We start from the raw sequence: 24544 nt of genomic DNA, 5'->3' as shown, positions 1-24544 counted from the left end.
ACAACCGCGGCAATTAAAATCTATTCAAGATTGTCCATCATCATTGTCAATCGGACGCGTGTGCTCATTTCAACCACCTGAAGCACATTCTGCTGGAAAGGCAGTTACGGGATCTACAAGGGGGGGGGGGGGCTATAAATGTGTTAAAGCAGTCGTCAATTTCTCGACGAAGATATCAAACTACAAAGAGATGTCCTGCAGAAGCCTCATGACGCATCTGGTAGAGAGAGCACTGAAGCAGCTTCTCCTGCTGTCACCACATGCAGAGGCCCAGCAAGCTTCCCTATCGACAATCCTGATGAAAACCGATCTTAGAAATAGAATGACGATTTGTTGGTGCTGCTTCTTTAGATAAAGTAGGAACTGCGACTGCATGAGGAACTTGATGAGTCCCAGCTTTGATATGCCCCGAAAAATATTGTCAAAGTTAACGCTAACATATTACACCTGAACCGCAGCTGCAATTCAGATCATGTGGTAGTGTTCAAGCGTGTCTTGTTCTCTCGATTTCAGCCAAATTATCAAAATTATTATTCTCTGTTGACGTCATAGCTGCTGTTTTCGAGTATTGGGTAGCAAAATATGTGGACTAGGTATCTTTCCAGCTCCCAAATTTGTATTCTTGACTTGCATTGCACAAAAAGACAGGTTTTTGAATACGTGGCTGAGACTCGAAGAGTGTCGCTTGGGACCACATTTTGCTAAACGAGACTTTAAACCGTTATTTAAATTGAACAGGATCACCTAAAATGTTCCGCACTCTGCACTCATTGTCATGAGAAGTCGAATATCCAATGAACTGCTTTTGCAATTTTTTAGGATTAAAGTGAGACCGTGATTCAGGAATATTAAGTGCTCAGACTTCGTCATCCCGCAAGAAATGATTGCGAAACTCACTACAACTTCTGGTTTAGTCCAAGCAAGTGTGATGCCAATTCCGTCTACTTCACGGCATCACAAAAGCGATAGTCCTGCCGCTGTCGCAACGCATCTTGAAGCAACAATTATCAACGCTTCGATTGGGCAGGCTGTATCGGCACCACCGCCCCTGGTCCTCGGTCCAGCCTGACAGGCACTATCAGCAACGACAGCCGTAATCACGGCAGCTATAAAACCGCTGAATCTGCGCCGCTCGCTTCGTGGGCTCGGTGGCTGTGCCGCTAGAGTGTCCACTAACTCGTTGCTATTCGCCATGCAGGTTAGTTCACCCCACAGTTTATTCGCTAAAAGAACGAGTAACTACCTCTTGGTACAGCTGCCGAGCCCCCGGTGCTTGTTTTCGTTGGTTGATGAATGAATTGCTGTTGTGCGTTTCCTGCTGCTGCGCTTGGGTGATATTGAACAAAATCCTGGACCTGACTGAGCAGCGGTGCTGGCTGAACTGAAGAAACTATCTTACGGGCAATCTAAACTTCTCTCGGAAGTACAAGATCTAAAATGTCAGCAACTAGCGACCAATACCATCCTGTCTGAACTCAGTAAGCGTCTAACTAACGAGAAAACCAATTTCCAGCAAACTGAGCCCTTGAGGCAACATCTCGGAACAGTGCAAACCGACACCGCTGAAACGGCTCGTCGAATTTGCAATCTTGAAACCCGCCTTGATGAAGCGGAAAATCGCTCTCGACGTAATAATTTGATCTTTTATGGCATTATTGACACTAATAAATCCGAATCATTTGCTCACTCTGAAGAACTGGTAATTCGGCTGTGCTCCGAGTAATTTAATTTTTCCTTGGAGCCAAAGGAAATTGAGCGAGCACATCGCTTTGGTCCATACTGTCCTGGTCGTAACCGGCCTATTATTGTCAAGCTTTCATTTTTAAAACCAAGGAAGCCATCTCGTCAACCGGCCGTAAGTTTAAAAACACTCCTTACTGTGTGAGCGAAGATTTTTCCAAGAACGTGCAGAACGCGCGTAAACACCTTGTCGCTTTTGCGAGGGGCAAGGCAGTTCCTTTTTCCCTTTACTACATATCATTGTGGATTGGATCAATGCGCTATATTTTTGATGAGATGTCCCAATCCGTTGAAGAATCATAGCTAACGCGCGGCCATCGCCATCCGTCCCGACGTACTCTGCCTGCACCTCAAAATTCTTTTTCAATCTCTGTTATCTTTACGAATGTTAGAAGCTTCCTTCCCAAACGTGAAGAGGAAGCTGACGTCGTATCTTGATCTGAAAGCGACTAATACCCCTGACACACGGGCAATAGTAAAGTACTTTGAGGTAAACCCCTTTTGTCGCCTAAAGGGACCATTTGCAGAAAGGAGTTGTGCCGATGACACACGGCACCGGACAACAGCTTTAAGTGGTTCCTCAGAAAAACGCTGTAGAAAAAAATGGCGTTGTTTGTGCAAGCAACAAAATAGGAAATGTATTCAAAAAATGCACATGTACATAATATTTCGCGATATTAAAGCATGAAAACTTTTTTTTATTGTCTGGCGGCTTATAACGCGCATACTCGCAATTTCCGTTCATTTTTTTCCGTTTTTAGCAGCAACTTAACTTCGTCTGGCAACTATGAACAGTTGTTTTGCTGTTCCTGCTTTTGCTGTACTTTTTCTTGACTGTGCGAAGGCGAGGCGTGTTTCCTCGTGGTCCTGTTATGAATCAGCGGAGCGACAGAGATCAAGCAATAGTTGAAGTCGGCCTGGCGCTTGTCGCGCTCGGCTCCATCGAAGATGAGCTAAACGCTGCGAAGGCAAGAGTGGACAGCATCAAACAAAGACTCGTCATGAACAGCTTCATGTTGACTGCTTTGTCGATGTCCCCTCGAGCCATCAACCGCGAAAGGTGGGCCTACGTACGTAATGAACGGTGGTTTGAAGACACGTTGACCTTCTTAGGCGACGGCCACTTTAAGCAGTGCTTCAGAGTGAGCCCAGTCACTTTCCGTTTCCTTGTGGACAGCTTGCGCCCTTCGCTAGAGAGGGTAACAACTAATATGCGCGAGTGCATTGTGGTTGAAAAGGTGGTGGCCATCGGCTTATTCAAATTGTGCTCCGTGGCAGAGGACCGAGTCGTGGCCAGTGTCTTCGGCATCGGACGATCGACAGTGAATGGCATTTACAAGGAGTTTTGCGAAGCCGTCGTGTCTGTATTGGAAAGCAACTTGATCAAGATGCTCAGTCAGTCTGATATTGCGGAACACATTCGGGAATTCTCGGCCGTCAGTGACTTTCCACAAGTTGTAGGAGCCCTTGACGGGTGCCACTTCCCAGTTTCACCGCCACAAGAACATGCCACTAATTATTATAACTACAAGGGGTGGTAAGTTCATTTGGCTATTTTTGGAATTAACTTTCGTGCGTAAGGCATTGCACCCAAATCGTCCAAGCAATACGCCGCATGTGAGCCCTTTTATTGTATGCGGATTGTAAGCTAAAAACTACGTATAAGATAGTTCCATGTTTTGCATTAATACACTGCATAAATGTATTTACACATTAGTCTCATTAACGTCAGTTCCTTTCTGGACCGTGCAAGCGCGCGTGTGTTTTGCAGTTATAGAGATCCAATGCAGGAACCTTCGCTACAAGATTGCGAAAAAACAATGCCTGCTGAGAAATAAGTTAATTGTGCACCCAAGTGCCGTCACAAGAGAACTTTGTTTCAAGTTACACTCGAGGCCTTGAAATAGCTGAGAAAGTTTTTTATAATAGGAAACATCGATTGATAATTAGCAATGGCAGCTTCCAAAATCCTGAAATGCTGCGAAGTGTCTTGGTAACCAAGACAAACATAAAATGTGACATAGATGGTTTACCCGATAATGAAGAATGGAGCATTTTTAAACACGAGAAGCGTTCTTACTTTGACTCTTGTGTTCATTCTTACGGGTACAGCATTATTCTTCTGGCCCTTGTAGACCACAGGTACCGTTTCAGGTTCATAAATGTTGGTGCCCCTGGCAGATGCCACGACTCTCATGTGTATCAAATGTCAAGCCTCTCCCATATGGTTGAGGGTCTCCTGTTCAAGAATCCGGTTGCTACAATAGGAGGAGTTGCTGTGCCACCTCTGGTGCTTTGTGACCAGGCCTTCCCACTTACACCTAACCTCATCAAGCCCTTTGGACACAACGGCCCACTTCGTGCAGAGCAGAAAAATTTTAATTACCACATCAGCCGAGTGAGACGTGTAGTGGAAAACGCCTTTGGAAGATTTAAAGCAAGATTTCGCTTCACGTCGAAGAGAATGGAATGCGACATCGCAAATGCTCGCCTGGTGATTCGCGCATGCTGCGTGCTCAACAACATTTGCGAACAGTTTAGTGATGCTGTTCCGCTTCAATGGCTCCAGGAAGTTCAGCAGTCAGACTCCCAACTGCCACAACCAGAACGCAGCAGTGATTCACAGATTGGGAACGCGGACAGTGTGCGTTCTGCACTTGTAGATTATTTCAGCCAGCGGATGCAGACCCAGGCAACTCGCTCCTAGAAATAGCCTTGCGTTAACAGTTGTAAATAAAAAGAGTGGCATTTTTACTGCCTCATATTTTATTAGTAAAACCAACGAGGGCATTGACAAGTTTCTCCTGAAGTTGCAGCTGTTTTGTTCTCAGCTCCACTTCAGTCTGCTGAGCTCGTTCTTGCTGCTCCCGTAGCAATTTTTGCTCAGCCAATACAGCTGCCTGGAACTCACGTGCAGCACTAAGTGGCCGCCGTCGCTTCCTTGCTGCCCTTGCTGCTGTGTTTCTTTCAGGGCTCTGAATGGACTCCGTGGCGGGTGTCAGTGCTGGTGACTCTTCTGTTGGTATTTCTGGCACCGACGTGCTGTCAGTGTCAGTAGCCTCCGTACTGACACCACTTTCCATCTCATTGATAAGCTGCGAAGATGTAAGACAAAACAGGTACACCATATCACGCACACCCAAAAGAGGAAATCACCAGAGAGGCATATATAGCAGTCTACTCGACGCAATGGACACGACCACTATTTAAGAGAATAATCACATATCTTGATAATTACGCTGATGAAATGAACTGCACGAATGGGGATGGAGCTTTAGTAATGCAGGACAATATTGACGGATGCTGCCTATTCTAGCTGAGGACGTGAATGTCGTGTTAGTTTCCTGGATGTGATTATAATGATGTGATTTGCAGCATATGTAGCCTCATGATCTGGAAGCATTGGCGCATAGGTATGGAACGTGGGCAGACCACAAAATAATTCATTATGTAAATAAGCCATGACATCTTGTATTTCGTATTTTTAGATTAATGCTTCTTCGTGCCCAATAAATTGAATACATCAACCCATCCAACATTACCGGTATAAATGCACTAGCAACTGTACTGATTGCAGGGGAAGTACACAGTCGTAATTTGTTTGCAACATACCTTCTCTACAGTGTCGCTGCTGCTGTTGCAGCAGCTCTCCTCCAAGAGGGAAAAGTCATTTATTGGTAAACAACCAATAAACCTCTTAATTTCAATGTAGTAGGGCCACGTCGGTGGTGCAGAGCCTGTCGTGAGTCCTCGCTCAATTTTTCTAAAAAAATAAAAACACACGATTTTACTTGTCCAGCAACAAAAGGAGGATCATATTATAAGCAGCATAGAAGCACATAACTACAACCTATGCAACCTTGCAATAATTTTGCTGCCTCTGCTTACAGGTTATTCAATACAACTGGTACGCGACAAGCGGGACGCGCGCGACAACGCACAGTTTGAATAATAATAAATGACCGTCATACCTGAACGTTTGTGTCAAGTTGTCAATCTTGGCGTGCACTTGCGCACGTGTACGGGGAATACCGGCATCGGTGAGGCTCTCGGCGATCCTTTGGTACACAACACCGTTGTGCTTTTGCCCTCGCAGGGCGTCCAAGTTATCTTGCTAAGACTTTATGAGCGCCCAGGTCGCCTTTTCCGTCCACTGGACCCGTGGTTTTTTCACGGCTTTGGTTGACGGCGCCGATTCAGCAGACTCCATCATTCTTATCTCGCCGACACAACAAATGCCAGTCACTGCCAACACTAGAATGGTGGCATGGCGGTTTTCTAGTGAGGTGGTACAGGCGTTTGAGAGTATGTATAGCATAAAGTATAAACGTTCGCTTTTCGACAAATCGTTCTACTGCTGAAAATTAAAACATTTTCGCTCGCAAAAAAAAGTCACTAGGCACCTTAGTGTTGCAACATGCTTTCTTTTATTCATAAATTCTGCACACTGTGTGCGAGAGTACTCCCTTCCTGGCCGAAAAGTAGATGCGCGATCTGCCTTTCCGAAAAGGATCGTTTCTGGAAGGGAGTTACTCCTTTGTCGTGTGTCACTGCACTCGAACGCCTTTCCGGAAGATGTCCCCTTTTCTAAAGGACTTTAGAGTGGCCGTGTGTCAGGGGTATACCTTATTTTGACTGAAACGTGGCTTACTGATGAAATCGCTGACACTGAAGCTATGAATGAACTGCCAAACTTTGATGTTTTTCGCAAGGACAGGCAGGGTGCCCGAAGCGGTGGCGTTCTTATCGCCGTAAAAATCAGCTGAAGTGTTCCGTTGTTCACGTGGCCACAAACCTTGAAATTCTATGGCTTATCTGTCGAGCTAAGCGACAGCTACTACTTGTCGGTGTCTACTATCGCCGCCCCCCCCCCCCCCCCAAACAGTAATGCTGACTTCCCATGTGAGCTCAATAATATATTGGCTTTTTTAACAAAAAGAAATTCCTGAACGCGTGCATATTGCTTTTTGGGGGCTTCAACTACCCACATAAGACTGGCCTGATTCTTCTAGCCCAGGTACCACTAATGGAGGAGTTAAAGGTTTCCTAGACGTTTGAATTTCAACTTCTCATAGAAAGTGAAGGAGCCCACGCGCGTAACTCATGATACCGCAAACATACTTGACCTGATACTAACCACTCATCAAGACAGCATGTCCTCCATTAGCTATTTACGCGAAATAAGTGGCCAGAAAGTAATTCACACAGTTTTTTTCTTTTTCGCCCGTGAAATATCTTACGGATCGCAAAACAATCCGCCTGTAAACAAAGAGAATTAGAAGCATTTTACCAATCATTCGAATCAGGGTTCGAAAATAGTTCGATAATTGAAAACTGGCGGCTCTGCCGAAACAAGCTGTCTAACGTTGTTGCGCAATATGTACCGTCAATCGTACTCCGGCCTAATCGCAACCGGCCATGGTTCGCAAACACACTAAAAACTTGAGAACAAAAAGAAACGTATGTTTCGCTCCACCAAACTTCAACCAAGCTCCAACTCCTGGAATAAATATTATGAAGCTGAACTCAACCACTTGGCCGCTATTCGACAACAGAAACATTCATTTTTTTCATTCAGACCTACTCCGCATGCTCAATAATTATCCCAAAAAATTCTGGCAAGTAATCAACCCTAAATCATCCCCTGGTATCAGAATTTCTAAAGACTGAAATTTTCTCCGACATAGAGTGTGCCAATTTGTTTAATTCTGATTTTGTATCTGTTTTCACTACAGAACCACTCATGCCTCTCCCTGCATATTCTGTTCACGTGATGCCTCCGATGCCTGATATCATTTTTTCACCAGTCGGAATATCTAATCTCATTGACAAACATAAGTTATCCTAATCAGCCGGGTTTTTGGAAATCACCTCGATGCTATTAAAAAATTACACCATTTCCCGCTAAAGGGGACCATGAGGCGATGCGAAGCCGGAGCACTTGCACGATCGCGTTCCGTTGGCATTTTTGGGCATGCTACCGACCTCGCGTCGTGGAAATCGAAGAGGAACGCTACGCGCGTCTTGTCTTCCTTCTAGCCTCGCCATTAATTCTCACAGGGTGAGCGGGGAACGCAGTCGGCAAGCGTGTGAGAGGGGGGCAGCGTAGGAGACCAGAGAGAGGGGGAGGGGAGGCGCATGCGCTGATGTTCGTCGGGGCGTTGCGCAGGAGAGAATTTCGGCATGTCTAGCCCGCGTTCCAGAGGAAGAGTGGAAAGGGGGAGGGGAGAGGAAAAGCGGAGAGGGGAAAGGGAGAGGGGAGGGGAGATGGGGAATGGAGAGGGTATGCGCATGCGCTGTAAGGGTGGTCACGCCGCACACCGCCACCACCACCACCACCACCACCGGATTGAACTCCACCATAAGATACTTCGCATCTAAAAATACCAAGTGCATATCTGCCATGTATCTAACCCTGATGTTATCACAATCGTTATCATCAGGCGCCCTTCCAGACGAGTGGAAAAAGAGCAAGGTCGTTCCAGTCTACAAATCAGGTTACCATGAATCACCATTAAACTATCGTCCCATATCCATCACTAGTATTCCTTGTGTTGATGTGTTATTATTAGACGGCAGTCGGCGACGATGCTCAATGGTGACAGCCAAGGAAGAACACGGACTCAGAGCGCGAGCGGGAAGAGACAAAGAGGACGACCCACTAGAAGGTTATTGAGAGCGCAACCCATTACTCATCTCAAAGGCTTCGCTACACCTGCAAGATCATGGAACATGTGTTATTTTCACACGTTATGAATTTTCTCCACAGCAATAACTTTTTCCATCCGTCACAGCATGCTTTCCATAAGAATCTATCACGTGACACATAACCAGCCTCATTTCTGCATGATTTCCACTCAAATCTTGATCGTAACACTTTAACAGGCGTCATTTTCCTTGACTTTGCGAAGGCATCCGATAAAATACCTCATAAAAGATTAATATAAAAAACTTTCTCACTTGAACTTGCACCCCAACGTCCTAACATGGATAAAGGAGTTTATTCATAACCGATCACAATCTGTCATTATTAACAATACTGCTTCTAAATTTCTACAAGTAACATCGGGAGTCCCCCAGGGTTTAGTTGTAGGTCCCCTCTTATTCTTAACATATATAAACGATCTACCATAGCATGTGTCATCTAACATTCGAATGTTTGCCGATGATTGCATCCTATATCGATCTATCATTAACAATAACGGCCACATGTCATTGTAGAATGACCTAAATAACGTTAAGAAGTGGTGTGACAGGTGGTTCATGGTCTTAAATTCCCATAAATGTAATTCCATGTCGATTTCTCGCAGCCGTAATCGACATACCCTTCCTTTCACAATTGAGAACACCCACATAGACAATGTCGACTCATTCAAATACTTAGGCATTACAATAACGCACGATCTCAACTGGTGCTCTCATGTGACTAACACCACATCATCTTCAAACAAAACCTTAGGATTTCTCAAACGTAACCTTCGCAGTGCTCCTCAACATGTAAAACTACTCGCATAGAAAACATTCGTTCGGCCTAAACTCGAATATGCATCACCGATTTGGAATTCTCACCAGAGGTACCTCAGCGACGCCATAGAGTCCGTGCAGAATCGCGCCGTAAGGTATATTCGTTCATCATTTTCATACGAGATCAGTGTTTCGTCATTAAATGCAGATTTTGCTTTGGAATCACTAGCACATCACCGTCGTATCGCAAGCCTATCAATATATCATAAATCCTATTGGCCGCGAGATCGAGCGGAGTCGCCGCCTAGCGGCCTCTGGCTGAACCGTGCCTATTGTGGATTGCTCCATGCGTCGTCCGCTAGCCCCGTTGTGTTTGCATGTGCGCGTACGTTATGCAGATCCTCAAAAGGCGGTTTGTTCCGTTGCGTTAGTGCAAATTTAACCGCGCGTACGTATGCCTAACACGATGTAAAGAAGCATTTGGCCTTAATCGGCTGTATATGTACTGTAATAAGATCAGAGAGTGCACTTATCGAGAGTGCTGTGTGTGGTCGTCGTACCCTCCGTTCACGAGAGTCATATCAGTGTAGGTGCCGCTCTGTGGTTCAAGCGCATTGCAAAGTGCACTTGGCTTTGCCCTAAAGATGAGAAGTATTAAATCTCATGTGAATATAGCCTTTTAGGGGCGCGGTAGTAAAAAAAAAGGCTCAATTGTACTCGAGCGCTGTGGTTAGGTGTTGTTTATACGTTACGCAACGAGCTCTAGTTGTGTATGGTCCTGGTCTCACTAGAGAGAAATATTTCTGTTAACTCACGTCTGACACTTCGGTACTTAAATTGTCCCCTAAAAAGAACAGTAAAATAAAATGACACGGAAATCACAAAACTGAGTTGCCTTGCGCAATTTTTACTTGTGGCAAAATTTACACAAAAACACTCGTGTATTTAGATTAAGGTGCGCGTTAAAGAGCGCTGATGGTCAAAATTATCCAAACGGCGTAATTTACATTTATGTCGTAGTAATTTCACGCGAAGCCACATCTTTTTTTCTTTAGATTATCTTGAGCGTTTGTGTCGCGTTGTTTAGATTGACGGAAGGCAGCGGACATTATTCGTATCAAAAAACGTACTTTGGTCCCGTGAAATAACCGGACCTTTGTTCCATTACTGTCGTGCAAGTAATCAATCGAAGAAATTTCCGCGCTGTACAGTTACCTTTGTGTAATGTTACTGGAATAAAAACAAGCGTGTGCCTGTTAAACGTCTCTGTAGCGCTAAAGCGCTGTCACCAGGTAGCTTTCCTCAGTAAACCTATCAACTGTCCTACATTTCATGGAGAACTGAATAAGAAATTCGAATGAATATTTGAGCACGCAGTGCACAAAGTGCTATTGCAGCTCATCGTGCAGGAGTAGGGGTAGGGGCTTTCTTTTTGTTGAGGGGCATCCAAATGAACAAGAAGTAAATAGTTAATTCAGTCGCGCAATACAGCAGTGCGTAGTTGGTGGAACACAAGCTAAACATGTAAAAACAAAACAACAAGAAAACGTCACCCATTGCGAAAACGCCGACTATCGCCGAAAGCGAGCAACCCGTTCGTTGGCAGAATGCGCTTCTCTCATAAGTAATTGTAACGTTCGGCGCGCTTCGTGCATTAATTTGGGAATGAAGAGCGCACATATTACCACAAAGCTGCAGTCAACGCATTTTGTTTGACGAAAATCGGGTGACATCGCTCACTACGAAGCGCTTTGTGCACGTTTGTATACGCGCCGACAACCTTCCTATCCACACTAGCGCGGCAACGGGGCTGCCACCTGTAGCCCGATCTCGCAGCGAATAACAGTTCACTTCGCCAAGCACCTTACATTTTACCTCCGATGCGCATTTCACTGCGCACAGGCCATTCATCTAACTTTGCTCATCCAAGTGCACGTACTGTCGCTTGCTCGTCATCCTTTTTCCATCGCATAGCCAAAGACTGGAACAGCCTTCCTCACCACATCGCTTCCATCACCACCTCACCTGCCTTCATGAAAGAAATAACAAGATTTATTCGTGGACAAGTTCTGTAATTATTGTTTGCAAAACCACCCCTTATGTAGCACCCCTCCGGGGTCTTTAAGGTAAATAAATGAAAAAAGTCACTTTTTCGCCGCAAGGGCGAAGCAATGAATGCGATAGCAAGAAACTAATGCGATACGAAGTGAGGCTCGCCAATGGATACTCTCAGTTTGGACAGCGCTCCTGTTGCAAAGGCGGCCGAAGCAGCGAAGGAAACTAGCGTGCTTCAAGTGTCGAGCTGTGACACTTGATAGTTCGCGCTCATCGTCTGTTTGTTCGTTTAGCGGCGTCCCTTGAGCGCGAGTGGCTTTCGTAGGCTCCGTAACATGAGCGCGGACACCACGGTGAAAGCTTGAAACAACCCTCTTCCCCTCACCACCAGAAAACCGCGCGAGCAGACAGCGGAAGGGCAAGGTTCTCCCTGCGAAATATAAGAAGAAGCGAGCGAGCTCGCCGACGACTTTTAAATGCGCCCGTCGTGCTCTTAGCGCCATCTCGCTGGTAATGAAGAAACGCTTATAAGCACCGGCCGTCTCTGAGTCCGTCCAGCGCTAAAAGGTGTGTATATAACGCTCGCCGTTAGCTATGATGAGGATCTGCGTTTCGTGGCGTAGCGGTTAGCGTCACTCGCTGCGGAGTAAGAGGTCCCTGGTTCGATTCCGCGCTTCGGAAGCGTTTTTCTGAATTATTTTTCTTTGGGGCTTTTATATATATATATATATATATATATATATATATATATATATACACTTATACATATACGGTGCATGACGGCGACGGCAAAGTTCAACCGAGGCTGTCCATATAATTGCTATCGCAATAATAAATGAAATGAAGTTTTGAGCACGCTCATAGAGTGCTTTGGTTATTGTCGCCAGAAAACCGTTACTTCTACTCATTTTAAGAAAAGTTACACACTAGGCATGAAGAAAGTGTCACTTTTGCAACAGCGCAGAAAACTCGCAGAAATGACATTCTGTGGGAACTGATTGCTAACGTCAATAATTTATGCATGAACCTCTGCAATTATGACATATAAGCGTTCGTACTACACCTATTTGCATTTTCATGAATTTTGCATACATAATTTTAAATGAGAACGTCGCAGCCGTTTTCATGCGGGCAGGGATACTTTTGGCGACTTTTATTTGTCCGAGCTCAAGTTGGCTGCCAATTGAATAGTTTTCTAATTTTATGGATATTTCTTGCTGCTTTGACCTGGCAAACTTGATGTATATAGGGATTTACCGCCCTGAACACATTGCAAAAAATACTATCCTGGGGTATATATGCTGCTGTCGCATTTTCGCGTTTTGTAAACTGTACCGCGTTTTCAGTCTTAAGCTGGTATTTCATTAGAGTTTTTGCTGTACACTTTATAAAGAGCACTTGACACACTATTCCCATAAGCGACAAAAATGTCCTAGTTGTCGTCACAAAGCATGATGTATAGTTGTTATGGAAGGTCTGTTCGTGAATTCATAGCACGACACCTGTAAAGTTCCAACCGCTCTATGAAGCTCACCATAGTGATGAAAGCTTTCAGTATAAAAGGCGTACTTATGCAGCTGGACACTAGCTGGACTCATAGCCAAGTGTAACTGAGGTAGCAATGTTTCTGTTATGCTTACTTTGCAATGTGGGCATTTCATTCGCAACCAAAGGTGCGTGTAACATTTTTGTTGTTTATCCGCTGCTTTCCTGACTATATTGTGAAAATAGGCTGGGTAATTCTTTGAAAAATGAAATCCTCACTAAAGTAGATATCCTTCCGTAATGGCGAAATACAGGAAATTTCTAATCTTTCGTAGTCTTATATAAGCATCAGGAAAAATGAACTGCTGGTCCGAGCAAATGGTCTTGCTCGGCTTGTCTTTCAGTCTGAATTTCTGTCGATTCCTGGCAGGAAACTCACGAAACAAAAAGAAGTTAAAGGGGCCCTGCGACACTTTTGCGAGTGCCTTATTTAGCACCGCAAATGCGTGTAGTTATGAATGCCGAGACGAACGCAAAAGGAATTATGTAAATTATGTAAACGACGAGAAACGTTCCCTTTCGCATTTCACTCTCCCGCTGACGTCAAAGGCCAGTTCCAATCACCGCGCGCGTCTTATAAAGACATACCGGAAATGTCACCTCATGGTGGCCTTCACACAGTACATTGCTATCCCTCTTTTTGACGGCGTTGTTACTCTGCTTACGACAAACCACGTGCGTCAGCTAGCAGACGCTCCCATGATTTGTCGTGTATTGCACAAAATGGGTCTGGAAGACCTAACAGACCTCTAGCGCGAGCTCTTGCGACGCAGCGATTGCTTTAGCGGCCGTGGTCGTGCACGCCATTGCAAACTGAAAGTGCGTCTCTGAGCCCCGCGCAACGCGAGGATGGCTCCATGGGCCCAGACGAAACGCTAACGCCCGATAACGCGGAAGGCATCGGCCGGTAAGTGTTTAGAATTTTTTTCGCTGACAGCATCGTCCCGAACTGAGCGTTGCGTGTTTCGCAGGTGCCGGTGTGGCCCGTGTCACTCGATGCCGCAAAAGACAAAACGCAGAAGAGTATCGTTTTATTACCATTCCACAGCGCACCTAGCGCCGTGTTCGTTGCTTTGAAAATATGTAAGTTAGAAACAGGAAGCATTTGTTTCTGAGAAAGCATAAAAAGTGGTGTTCTTCCTCTTAGGTCACCGTAATATGGCCTACCTACCACCATATGAATATTGCACGTCACGTGTCGCGTCAAGCCAATCAAAAACGAACGGTCTTTGTCGTCACTGTCGCATGACATCACGTCACTTCCTGTAACAGAAATAGCCGATGTGCGTCGCCATAGTTTAAAATCAAGGTAGTTTATCCCGTGAATTAAAATTATAACCGCTTCGAGTTCGACGTTGCCACTTGCGCAACAATATCGGTGCATTCCACAATACCAGAAGAACCGATGAAAAAGACATGCTCAAATTGTGTCGCAGGGCCCCTTTAAAGCAGCCATATCCTCATTAAAGACAGACGTGATGCGTAGTGCTGCTTGCGAGATGAAGCTCCACAAAAATATTTTAACTTACTAAATATACTAGGAGAGAAATTTGTGTGCCTGCGCAGCAAAAGCAACGCGTGCGGCACTTCTACACGCGTTATTATAGCAAGTAGTCAGTTTCGCAGATGGTTTTGATATTGCTTACCATAGCATCCAGCACTCCTTTTTTATCCCGAAAGTGTTTCAACTTTAACTGCAGAGATAACTGCTAAACGCACAAAAAAACCACTGACCAGGTAGAGACCGACATAGAGGATGGAGCCCATAACTTCAACTGAGCATTTATTGACAGAAAAACACGAAATCAGGTGCAAAATATCACTCAAACATGCCCTCCAAAACGTCACTTATTTTAACACTCTCTATGCTTACGCAACGCACATGTGCCACACCTAGCTAAACGGTTCCGTGCGCAGATTTCTTTATAAGTATATGCATTCTTTATTGCTGAGAGCCAGCGACGGTGCACTCTGACACCGATCACCCGCTTGGCTGATGCATAGGATTCCGTGGTTTTGGTTTTATCCGAAAAAATCTGATAAACATTCGCAGGTAAAATTTTTCACAATTCGGATTTATCCGATAAATTCCGATTTCAAGGGCCAATATGACCTGGACCAACACCAACTCGCCCAAATTTTTATTATACTGGTGCCGTTCTTTACTAAAAGGGCAAGTTCTAAGTGCTCATTGATACATCTTCTGGTTTGACCGATTTAAATTCAGAGTTTACCGCGTGTAGCTGTATTAGGCGATGTAGCTGTATTGTGCCCCGACTCAGATTCCTACACGCAGAAGCTTCCCAAGGACTTACAACTCTCCAACCCCGCATTCAAGGCGCTTCACTTCAAAGATTCGTGCCACCTACTCAACAACGCTCTTGAGGATGGAATCAGGACGAGCTCGTTTAAGGCAGTTCAAGATTTTGCTGTGCACTTTCCTGCCCTGTTGAAGTCGTCGCGGGAGCTGCGCCGTATAAGTTTTGTCTTGTGTGCTTGGCCATAGGCATGTCCTTGAATTCGCTGAAAACCGTGTGTCCGTCAACGTCGTTCTCTTTTTATAAAGCTCTAGAAGATATTTTGGACTACTGGCGCGCCATTTTTTCTTTCTTGGGAAGCGACAAGCCAAGGGAACGAAGTGTGAGAAGCTGAAGAGTCTTATTTGATCGCCTGAAGCTGTACACGACTTCCTCGTTAAGATGAGGTTTCTGAAGACCAATTCGTGTGCCGTGCTCTCAATCATTAAGGAACTTGAGGCAGACAGTACCCTGACACACCAAGTTTATCCCATACTAGGGGTTCGTTTGCACGCACTCATCAGTCAATGGCGTGATACAAACTAGCTCGTCGCATCAGATGTCACAAGTCTGTTCGACCTCCTTGGCGAGAATGACCACTTAATGACTGTCGCAGACATTCACGATACTACGCTGCTGTCGCCGAAAAGTGGAGACAGACATCTGAGAGGAACCTGCGCTATCAACTCCAGTACAGCAAAGAATCGTTTTGGTACTGTGTTCAAAGTGTGAATCCAAATGTGAAGCATGAGCTGCCCTGCACGTTCGAAACCTATGCGCCTATACAAGAAGGGAAATCTGGGCTAGTTGATAATAGTTCATTTTCGATCAGCTTACAGCGCAAAAAAGACGAGGATGCAGACCAAAGAAGTGACGACACGAGCTTAGTTGAGAGTCAGTGCTCGTGTCGTCACATCCTTGGTCTGCGTCCTCGTCTTTTCTGCGCTGTAAGCTGATCGAAAATGAACTATGTGTTTATTTTTCAATTAGTGCATCTTGCAAGTGACGAGATGAAGCATCTCAGTACTATGAAATGTGTAACATTGTTGAACCCCTGTCGGTTTGGAGACTTCACAATGTGCAGTGGCCAGTGCATTATACATGCACGCTGTGTCTTCTGGCGCTTCCTGTTTCTAGCGCTAACGTTGAAAAAGCATTTTGAAAGCTTAGAGTCGTGAGTCGAAAGGAGCGCGCTTAGATCACTGACAGCAACCTCGCAAAGTACGCTTGCGTGTTTTACAATAAGCTTTTAGCTAAAGTTATTATACGCCCAAATACAGATGTTTTGTGTTCAAGTATTTTGCTTGTGCATATATGTATTTGCCCATTCAAACATTCTAGAAAAAAATAAAATGTGCTTCGTGTGTTTTGACGTTTAATATTCAGATATGAATTTATCTAAAATTTTGGGGTTTTGAGAATAGGGCAAAACTCCGAAATTCGGAGAATTGGAGTTTTACGAGAAAGCTCCGATAAACACTCCGATAAACACTTGCCGATTTTCAAGAAATATAAACACCGAAAACACGGAGCCCTACTTATGCATAAAGCCTCGAAAATTTCTCTGTCTGCTTGCCGTCTCAACCGCCTGAGCACACGCGTGGAGTTAAACTGCGCTGTACACATGCATCTTCGGCAATGGTCCGCGAGATATCCGGCAGCCGTGACAGCACTGAAAGATGCAAGGTGTTCCCTTCCTCGGGCTTGGTATCCAAAACCCCTTAGTACGCGTTTGACGATTCCGAGGAATATTGTAAGAGAAACGCGCGAGTTGTGCTAAATCCTTAATAAATTGGCGAAAATATGAGCATGGACCCATAGATCATAGTCCAGTCATCGACCGAGTTGTACGTCTCGTACATTCAGGACGTACTCGCGCTGTGCCGAAAAGTGGACGAGCAAATGTCCGAGGTTGACAAGGTGGGCCACGTACTCAGGCATCGCGGACGACGCTTTCAATATGCTGGTGTACACAAATGTGTCGACCATCCACCTCACCATTAAGGAATGCCACCGCTTCGAAAGGACCAAAAGCCGCCGCGTTGTGCCTCAATTGGCTCAGCTGCCGAACACGGCTGTCACGTCGACTTGTTCTAATCTCGGCGCTGCACCACCCTTTAAGAATGTGACGCGCATCGTTCGACGGGAGCTTCAAGCGGCAAGTCCAGCGCCCTTCCACACCAAGCCACTCTCCAAGCACCCCAAACGGTCTCCGTTATTCAGGCCGTCGTGCGGCAAGAAATTGCCAATCTCGGTTTCCCTGTCGCCTGCTCCGTTTCTCGCCCCGAATACCGACCGACGCCAATGAGTGCACCCAGCAATGACTCCTATTTTCCTCCAAGATTCCGCAACTCATCGGAATGGAGAGCTCCAGGCGACAAACCCATCTGCTTCCGCTGCCACCGGGTGGGTCATGTCTCCCGCCACTGCCGCACCACCTAGACGCCGCCGTGCTGGGGCTAATTCTTGTCGCCTTCTCGCCCATACGCTGCACCTTGCCGGTATTCGCCCAGCCGTACGTACGCTGCCTCTGACGCACCCAACGTGGTTGAGCCGTCGTGGTTGAGCCGTCGTTCTCCGTCGCCTCAACCACGCCGCTCTTCCTCGCCGCCCAACTACGTCTCGTCCCGGACGGAAAACTAGATCATTGAGCTCCTGGAGGTAGTGCTGCATCATTTTCGTCTGAACCAAATCCTCCGTCGGTGCTCGCTATGAACATGAACTTGACTGATCTGCAAGTGGGCGGTATTTCTTTGACGGCGTTAGTTGATACTGGAGCTCAGGCGTCTATCATCAGTGCGCATCTCTGCCGTCGACTTAACCCATTAGCGCCCAGCGTACTTTACACAGTACACTTCATTTTTTGGAATAAAAAATACACTATCCAATATTCTAATTTTTCTGATTCGCATTTTTGGCGCTAAAGGTTGCAGCAAGACACTCCTAATCGAATATATTGACTCAGGTAATTTTTTTCTGTGCTAAGAGTTGTTAAACTTTTGGAAAACGAGCGCCCGTCGAACGCATGTGACGACTACTACGTTTTCTCAAATAATTTAAGGTTTCACACTGTATATATTGAAAAAACAGATTGATTGTGCTTCAGAAAGAACAATATAATCGCGGCGAAGAGCAAGAATCAACTGTAGTGCACAGTTTTGCTTTGAGGGGTAATCAAATGTTGGTGTACTTTTCGTAGTACACTGGGCCTTTGTGAGAGCTTACGTGTGCATTGCGTTGTAGGTTGCCTAAGAGATCGAACCAGGTATTTTCTTCGGAAGAATGCCGCTTTTACGGTCATTTGAGACTCGGGAGACTGCAACAGATACCGGCAGGGATATACGAGAGCCTCTTGGTGAAGTAATTGTCACTCCGAAACGGCTGAGGAGGAGGGGGATGGCGGCTGTGCGAATGAATACATTCTGCCTGATGGAACGAAAGAAAACGGGAAGACTGCTTCTGTTTTGATCCGGGAAACGAGTTTCTTTTCGTAAAGGGCAAAGACAATAGCATAGTTGCTATGGCGATGAACTATGACACAGTCGAGCCACTACGCTCTGTAAGCAGGTGATCATCAACTCAAAAGAAAAATTTAGTGCCATCACGAAACATCGTCAGGAGCTAGAGAAATATTGACATGGGAGAGATTCGCCTCCACAATCAAGCTGCGTATAACTACAGAAATTTCATTCGTGGGAAAAAGTGATGGAAGGCCCTATTTATACAGATCATCAACATAACTGCACTGAGTGCATGGAGGATCTGCCAACCTACTGGAGGTTAGCAGACCCTCTATGCGTCGACTACTGTCATTCACCTGCATACTTGCAAGACACTACCTGTGCCGTGAACACAATAGAACTATCAAGAGGTCTTCCGTGTCCAATGTGCCTGCCAGTCCACTCCATCCATATAGGCACTTTTCACAATAAGAATGAAAAACGGTTGAAGTGCACTGTCTGTGATAAAGAGGAATGATGCTGCGAAAAGTATGGTGCAACGCTTTGCATGATGCGTCGCTGCTTCGACAAGTTGCATGTGCCAAAAGAACTTTGGTATTAGTATGGAAAGGGCCAAGCATGCTTGCTATTCTTGTTCCGAGCCAGCTTCCATTGCTATCGCAAGAGCCCAGCGTACTTTCTAAAGTACAGTATCATAACTTTTGAAGGAATAGATGTAATTTTATGAAAATTGCCAGATTGTGTTTTCTGCTGTGGTTAGATAAGTGCGCGAAATTTCAGTTAAATTCAACTAATAGTTTTTGCTTGGGCCTTAATGGGTTAAGAAAGTACCCACGCCTGCTACAACTAAAGCCGTACGCGTCGCCGATGGCGGAACTGTTGCCGTCACGGCATGTGTACCGCTCGAATAAGCATTGCCAGCCGCACGTTCCCGTCCTCTTTACCGTGCTCAGCAGTTGTCCTCACGACCTCACCTTAGGGATGAACTTCCTCTCGACGCATTCTGCCCTGATCGACTGTTCTGCCGGTACTTTTTGCTTGGACCTTCCTCTTCTGCCAGATACTAGCACCAAACTCCAGAACAGCCTCTGTACCACAGACTTTATCCGCATGGGGCCTCAAGCCCTAACATTCGTTGAATTGGCAACGTCTTCACCGGTGCTTGACGGGGACTACGTCGCCACGCCTATTGCTGATGTCCTTCTGTCGCGCGACATCACTGTACCTCACTGCGTTGTCCCCGTAGCCGCTAAGAAGATATACCTCCCTGTTGTAAATTTTGGCTTCAGCAAGCAAGTGCTACCCGGAGTCATTACAGTCGCCACGCTCCGATCCTTACCTGATGACCACGTCACCATTTTTGCTGCCGACATGTGCTCGGATGTTCCTTGTCGCCCGCCGGATACCACATGCCTCGACATGGGATTACATAACATGATCGCCCCGGACCTCGAACCTGAGCAATCAGCGTTTCTAAGCCGCCTTTTGGCTTCTTACCGCGACATCTTCCATGTCGATAATCGACCACTAGGCCAGACGTTTCTTGTAAAGCACCGCATAAACACCGGTGATTCTCTTCCCATTCACCGCCGACCATATCTGGTGCCTGCCGCAGAGCGTAAGGTCATTCGACAAGAAGTGAACAAGATGCTAGCCAGAGGCGTAATTGAACCCTAAGCGAGCCCTTGGGCGTCACCCGCCGTGCTGGTTAAAAAGAAAGACGACACGTGGCGCTTCTGCATTGATTACCGCCATCTGAATCGAATTACGAAAAAGGACGTTTACCCTTTGCCCCGAATTGACAACGCTCTTGATTTCCTACACGGCGCGCGCTACTTTTCTTCAATAGCCCTACGCTGTAGCTACTGGCAGATTGCTATGGTTGAGAAAGACCAAAAAAGACTGCGTTGGTAAATCCCGATGGCATATATCACTTCAAGGTTATGCTGTTTGGCCTGTGCAACGACCCAGCCACGTTCGAGCGTATGATGGACTCTCTGCTACAAGGATTAAAATGGACAACCTCTCTTTGTTACCTCGACGATGTCCTTGTATATTCGCCTACATTTGAGACCGACCTTCGGCGTTTGTCAGCTATTCTTGACGTCTTCCGCAAAGCTGGCCTCCAATTGAACTCGCCGAAGTGCCACTTCGGCCGCCGGCAGATTACAGTCTTGGGCCACCTCGTCGATGCTCCAGGTGTGCAGCCGGACCCAGAGAAAATTCTTGCAGTCACGAGTTTTCCATTACCCCAGTCAGCCAAAGACGTCCGGAGGTTTGTGGGAGTCTTTCCCTACTTCAGAAGGTTCGTGGAAGATTTTGCAATAATCGCTCGACCACTCACTGAGCGCCTGAAGAAAGACGTGCATTTTACGTATGGTCCCGCTCAAACCACCGCTTTTTCTCGCCTCGTCACACTTTTGACAGCGTCGCCTATATTAACCCATTCGACCCATCCGCTCTGACAGAGGTCAGAACCGATGCTAGTGGTCGCTGGATCGGAGCCGTCCTAGCCCAACGACAAGGACGCCACAGTGTTATCGCCTACGCCAGCCGCCTCCTTACAGCTGCCGAGCGCTACTATTCCATTACAGAGAGCGAACGCCTTGCTCTTGTCTGGGCAGTCTTAAAGTTTCGCCCATATTTATATGACACGCATTTCTCTGTAATAACGGACCATCATGCGCTCTGTTGGCTTTCGTCACTAAAGGATCCTACTAACCAGCTCGGTCGCTCGGCTCTGCGTCTCCAAGAATATACCTACACAGTGACGTACAGGTCCGGCCGCCGACATCAGGACGCAGACTGCCTGTCTCGCTACCCGGTCGATGAATTGAGGAACCATCCCTGTGACCGACACCGACGCTTGCGCCTTTTCAGTTTCCTTACTGACAAACATCGGCGACGAGCAACGTCGTGATGCGTCCTTGCGTACTATCATCGAACGCCTAGAATCATCATCTACCGACCGGCCTCATCGCTCGTTCGTCCTCCAAGATCGTGCACTCTACCGCCACAATTTTCACCCAGATGGACCAGCCCTGCTGCTTGTTATTCTGAAACACCTCCGCTCGGCTTTCCTTCACGAACTTCATGAGCTTCCAACGGCCGGTCGCCATGGTGTATCGCACACTTACGACCGGATCCGCCGACGCTTCTTTTCGCGAGGGCTTGCACGCTCCGTCAGAAGATACCTTGCGGCATGTGAGAAATGTCAGCGCCGCAAAACACCATCGACGCTTTCCGCCGAGTGCCTTCAACCCCTTGACATTTCGTCATAACCGTTCTTTCGCGTTGGCTTAGACCTACTAAACCTGTTTTCTCTGTCTTCATCTGACAACAGGTGGATAGCTGTGGCCACAGACTACGCCACGCACTACGCCATCACACTAGCTCTTCAACAAGCTGCGCCACAGATGTCGCCGACTTCCTCCTACACGACGTGATTTTGCAACATGGAGCTCAACGCCAGCTGCTTACGGACCGTGGCCGCACATTTCTGTCGAAGGTCATAGCCGACATTCTGCAGTCATGCGAAACGAGGCACAAGCTCACTACGTCGTACCATCCGCATACCAATGGCCTGACGGAGCGTCTCAATCGAACACTTGAAGACATGCTTGCGAAGTATGTTTCCTCCGACCACGCTGACTGGGACCTTGCTTTGCCGTACGTGACATTTGCGTACAATTCTTGACGCCACGACACTTCCAGTAACTCTCCATTTTTAGGGGCGAAGCTCCTTATAGCGGCACCCGTTCGTCCCTCGTAGCGCAGTATGTAGTATGTAACCACTCGTAGTACGTAACCAGTCTTACGCTTTCACCTGCAAGGTGGTGCCGGTGGGAGATTTTTCCTGTGCGTTGTTGAACAATAAAAAATTCGCAGCGTTAGCTAAAAGCCGACTTCTTCTGTCTCTCATTCCCATTAGCAGCCATTCTTTACCTCCAAGGTAGTGCCTGGTGAGATTTCTCCTGTGCGTGATTAAACAATAAAAATTTTGTTCAAAACGCCGTTGATTGATGAAATAAACCAACAAAAGACGCCAGATGTTTTGTAAAAGCAAAACGAAAGAACGCCAGATGTTTCTAAAGCAAAACGAAAAGACGCCAGCTGCTTAACGAAAGACGCCAGATGTTTTCTAAGCAATGGTTTTCTAAACAATGAAAATTCACAGCGTACATGTAAAATTAAAGTGCGCTGCAAGTCGTCATAACTCATCGAACCTTTAGTATAAACGCGCCCGATCTCACGTCGGTGATGATGTACTGGGCAGAATTCACGGAAGATTCACGGTTTACCGATGAACCTCTGCAGCTTCGCCCACTCATCATCATTCACTCCGTGGATATGCTGTGATTTTTTTCTCTTGTTCGGCCGACAACCAACGTTGCCACTAGACACCATCATCCCGTTTCCCGGAGTAGCGCCCAGCGAATAATTCATTGACGCTATCACCAGGGCTGCCCACGCACGTGAAACCGCCCGCACTCGCCTTTTGACTTTTTAAGAAAATCGGCGGCGGTTGTACGATCGCAGGCCTCGAGACGTGCACTTCTCGCCCGGTTTTACGTCCTGCTGTGGTCTCCCACCCGTCACGTTGGGATGGCGGAAAAACTGTTGACTCGATACACAGGTCCATACCGAGTCCTTCGTGCGGCTACCCCAGTGACTTATAAAATGGCTCCTGTCACCTCGTCGCCTTCATGTTGCACACTGGCCAGCGATATCGTACATATCACAGGCCTAATATTAATGAGAAATAACAGACAATAATGCCAAGGAAAGTATAGGGGGTGTTATTTGTAATAAATCGGATATAAATGTGAAGAAAGTAAAGTGGACGAAAAGATAACTTGCCGCCGGCGGGGTCCGAACCTGTGACCTTCGAATAACGCGTCCGATGCTCTACCACTGAGCTACGGCGGTGGTCACCCTCCCGTCCACTTTATAGGGTATATATGTGCATTCAGATGTAGGAGTGTTAGTCAGCGCCGATCGCAGCCATGGCGGCGAGTGTGGAACACACTCGCCGCTATGGCTGCGCCGCCATTAATATATATTTTCGCGAACATATATATAATTTCGTGAATCTTGTTTTTTATGTATTTTTGAGCTACTTGGCCGCATGTCATTTTACTAACGTGAGTTCCTTGACGGAAATCACATGAGATAGCTCGTTGTGGACAATGAAATAAAACGATTTCGTGTTTAAAAGGTTACACAAAGAGAATAAGGAATGCTACCAGGGCGCTCTCCATTTGCGCTTTTTAACCATCGCCCTTTTTAAGTAAGCTCATAGTGCAGGCTACGGAGAGCTGGCGTGTTTCTGCTTTCAGTATTGGTTTCTGAAAACAAACCGGTTGACAGCAAATTTTTGGTGCACACGGAAAGAGATGCCCTCTTTAAAAATCCTGTTAACTATTTAAACAGGCATCTCCAACGCGTCATAATTTCTTTCCACATAGGAATTGTCTGCTGTAATACCGAAAAATGTAATCACTGAATAGCGAGAATTTGAGGCCGTGTTTTGCTTCGACTCATCTAATTATCGAGCCTGAATTTACAGTGTGTAATTTTGCGATGTTCATGGTGTAACTTTTGCTTTTACTCTTATTGAAGTGAGGAAAAAAACGCTTTGTAAATCAACCCCGTAAAAAAGTACAGAGCACGAGGAGGATTTGCTTCACAGTAGTGCATATTGACCACTTTAGTTTCATGTCTGCAGGAATATGATATGGGTCGCTCAGTAAATTCACGGTGTCTGAATAATTTTTTTACAATAAAACAATACTTCCATTATGTGACACTGCACAAATTACAGCAGAAACATTCAAGGGTATTTTGTCTTGGTCTTTCGTGCACCACGTGTTGCCTGGGAGATTCTGTGCTGCCAATCAAGTCAGTTGTCCTCTACAAACAGAAACAAAAAGTAACTATTCCGGTGACGTCGTCACGTCAAGTCCCACGTGGCGCCGTCTG

The 24544-nt window shown here is 46.3% G+C and overlaps 1 protein-coding gene across 1 annotated transcript; it reads left to right on the top strand.

The window, feature by feature from the left end:
* Positions 1–2951: 2951 nt before the first annotated feature.
* LOC125758649 (uncharacterized) lies at positions 2952–4447 on the top strand. Its single transcript, XM_049416072.1, has 2 exons — positions 2952–3277; positions 3853–4447. Exons 1-2 carry the CDS (start codon positions 2952–2954, stop codon positions 4445–4447), a joined length of 921 nt encoding a protein of 306 aa, XP_049272029.1.
* Positions 4448–24544: the final 20097 nt, after the last annotated feature.

This window comes from Rhipicephalus sanguineus, chromosome 5 (assembly GCF_013339695.2).
Source record: "Rhipicephalus sanguineus isolate Rsan-2018 chromosome 5, BIME_Rsan_1.4, whole genome shotgun sequence".
NCBI lineage: Eukaryota > Metazoa > Arthropoda > Arachnida > Ixodida > Ixodidae > Rhipicephalus > Rhipicephalus sanguineus.
This window is presented reverse-complemented; position numbering and strand designations above follow the sequence as displayed.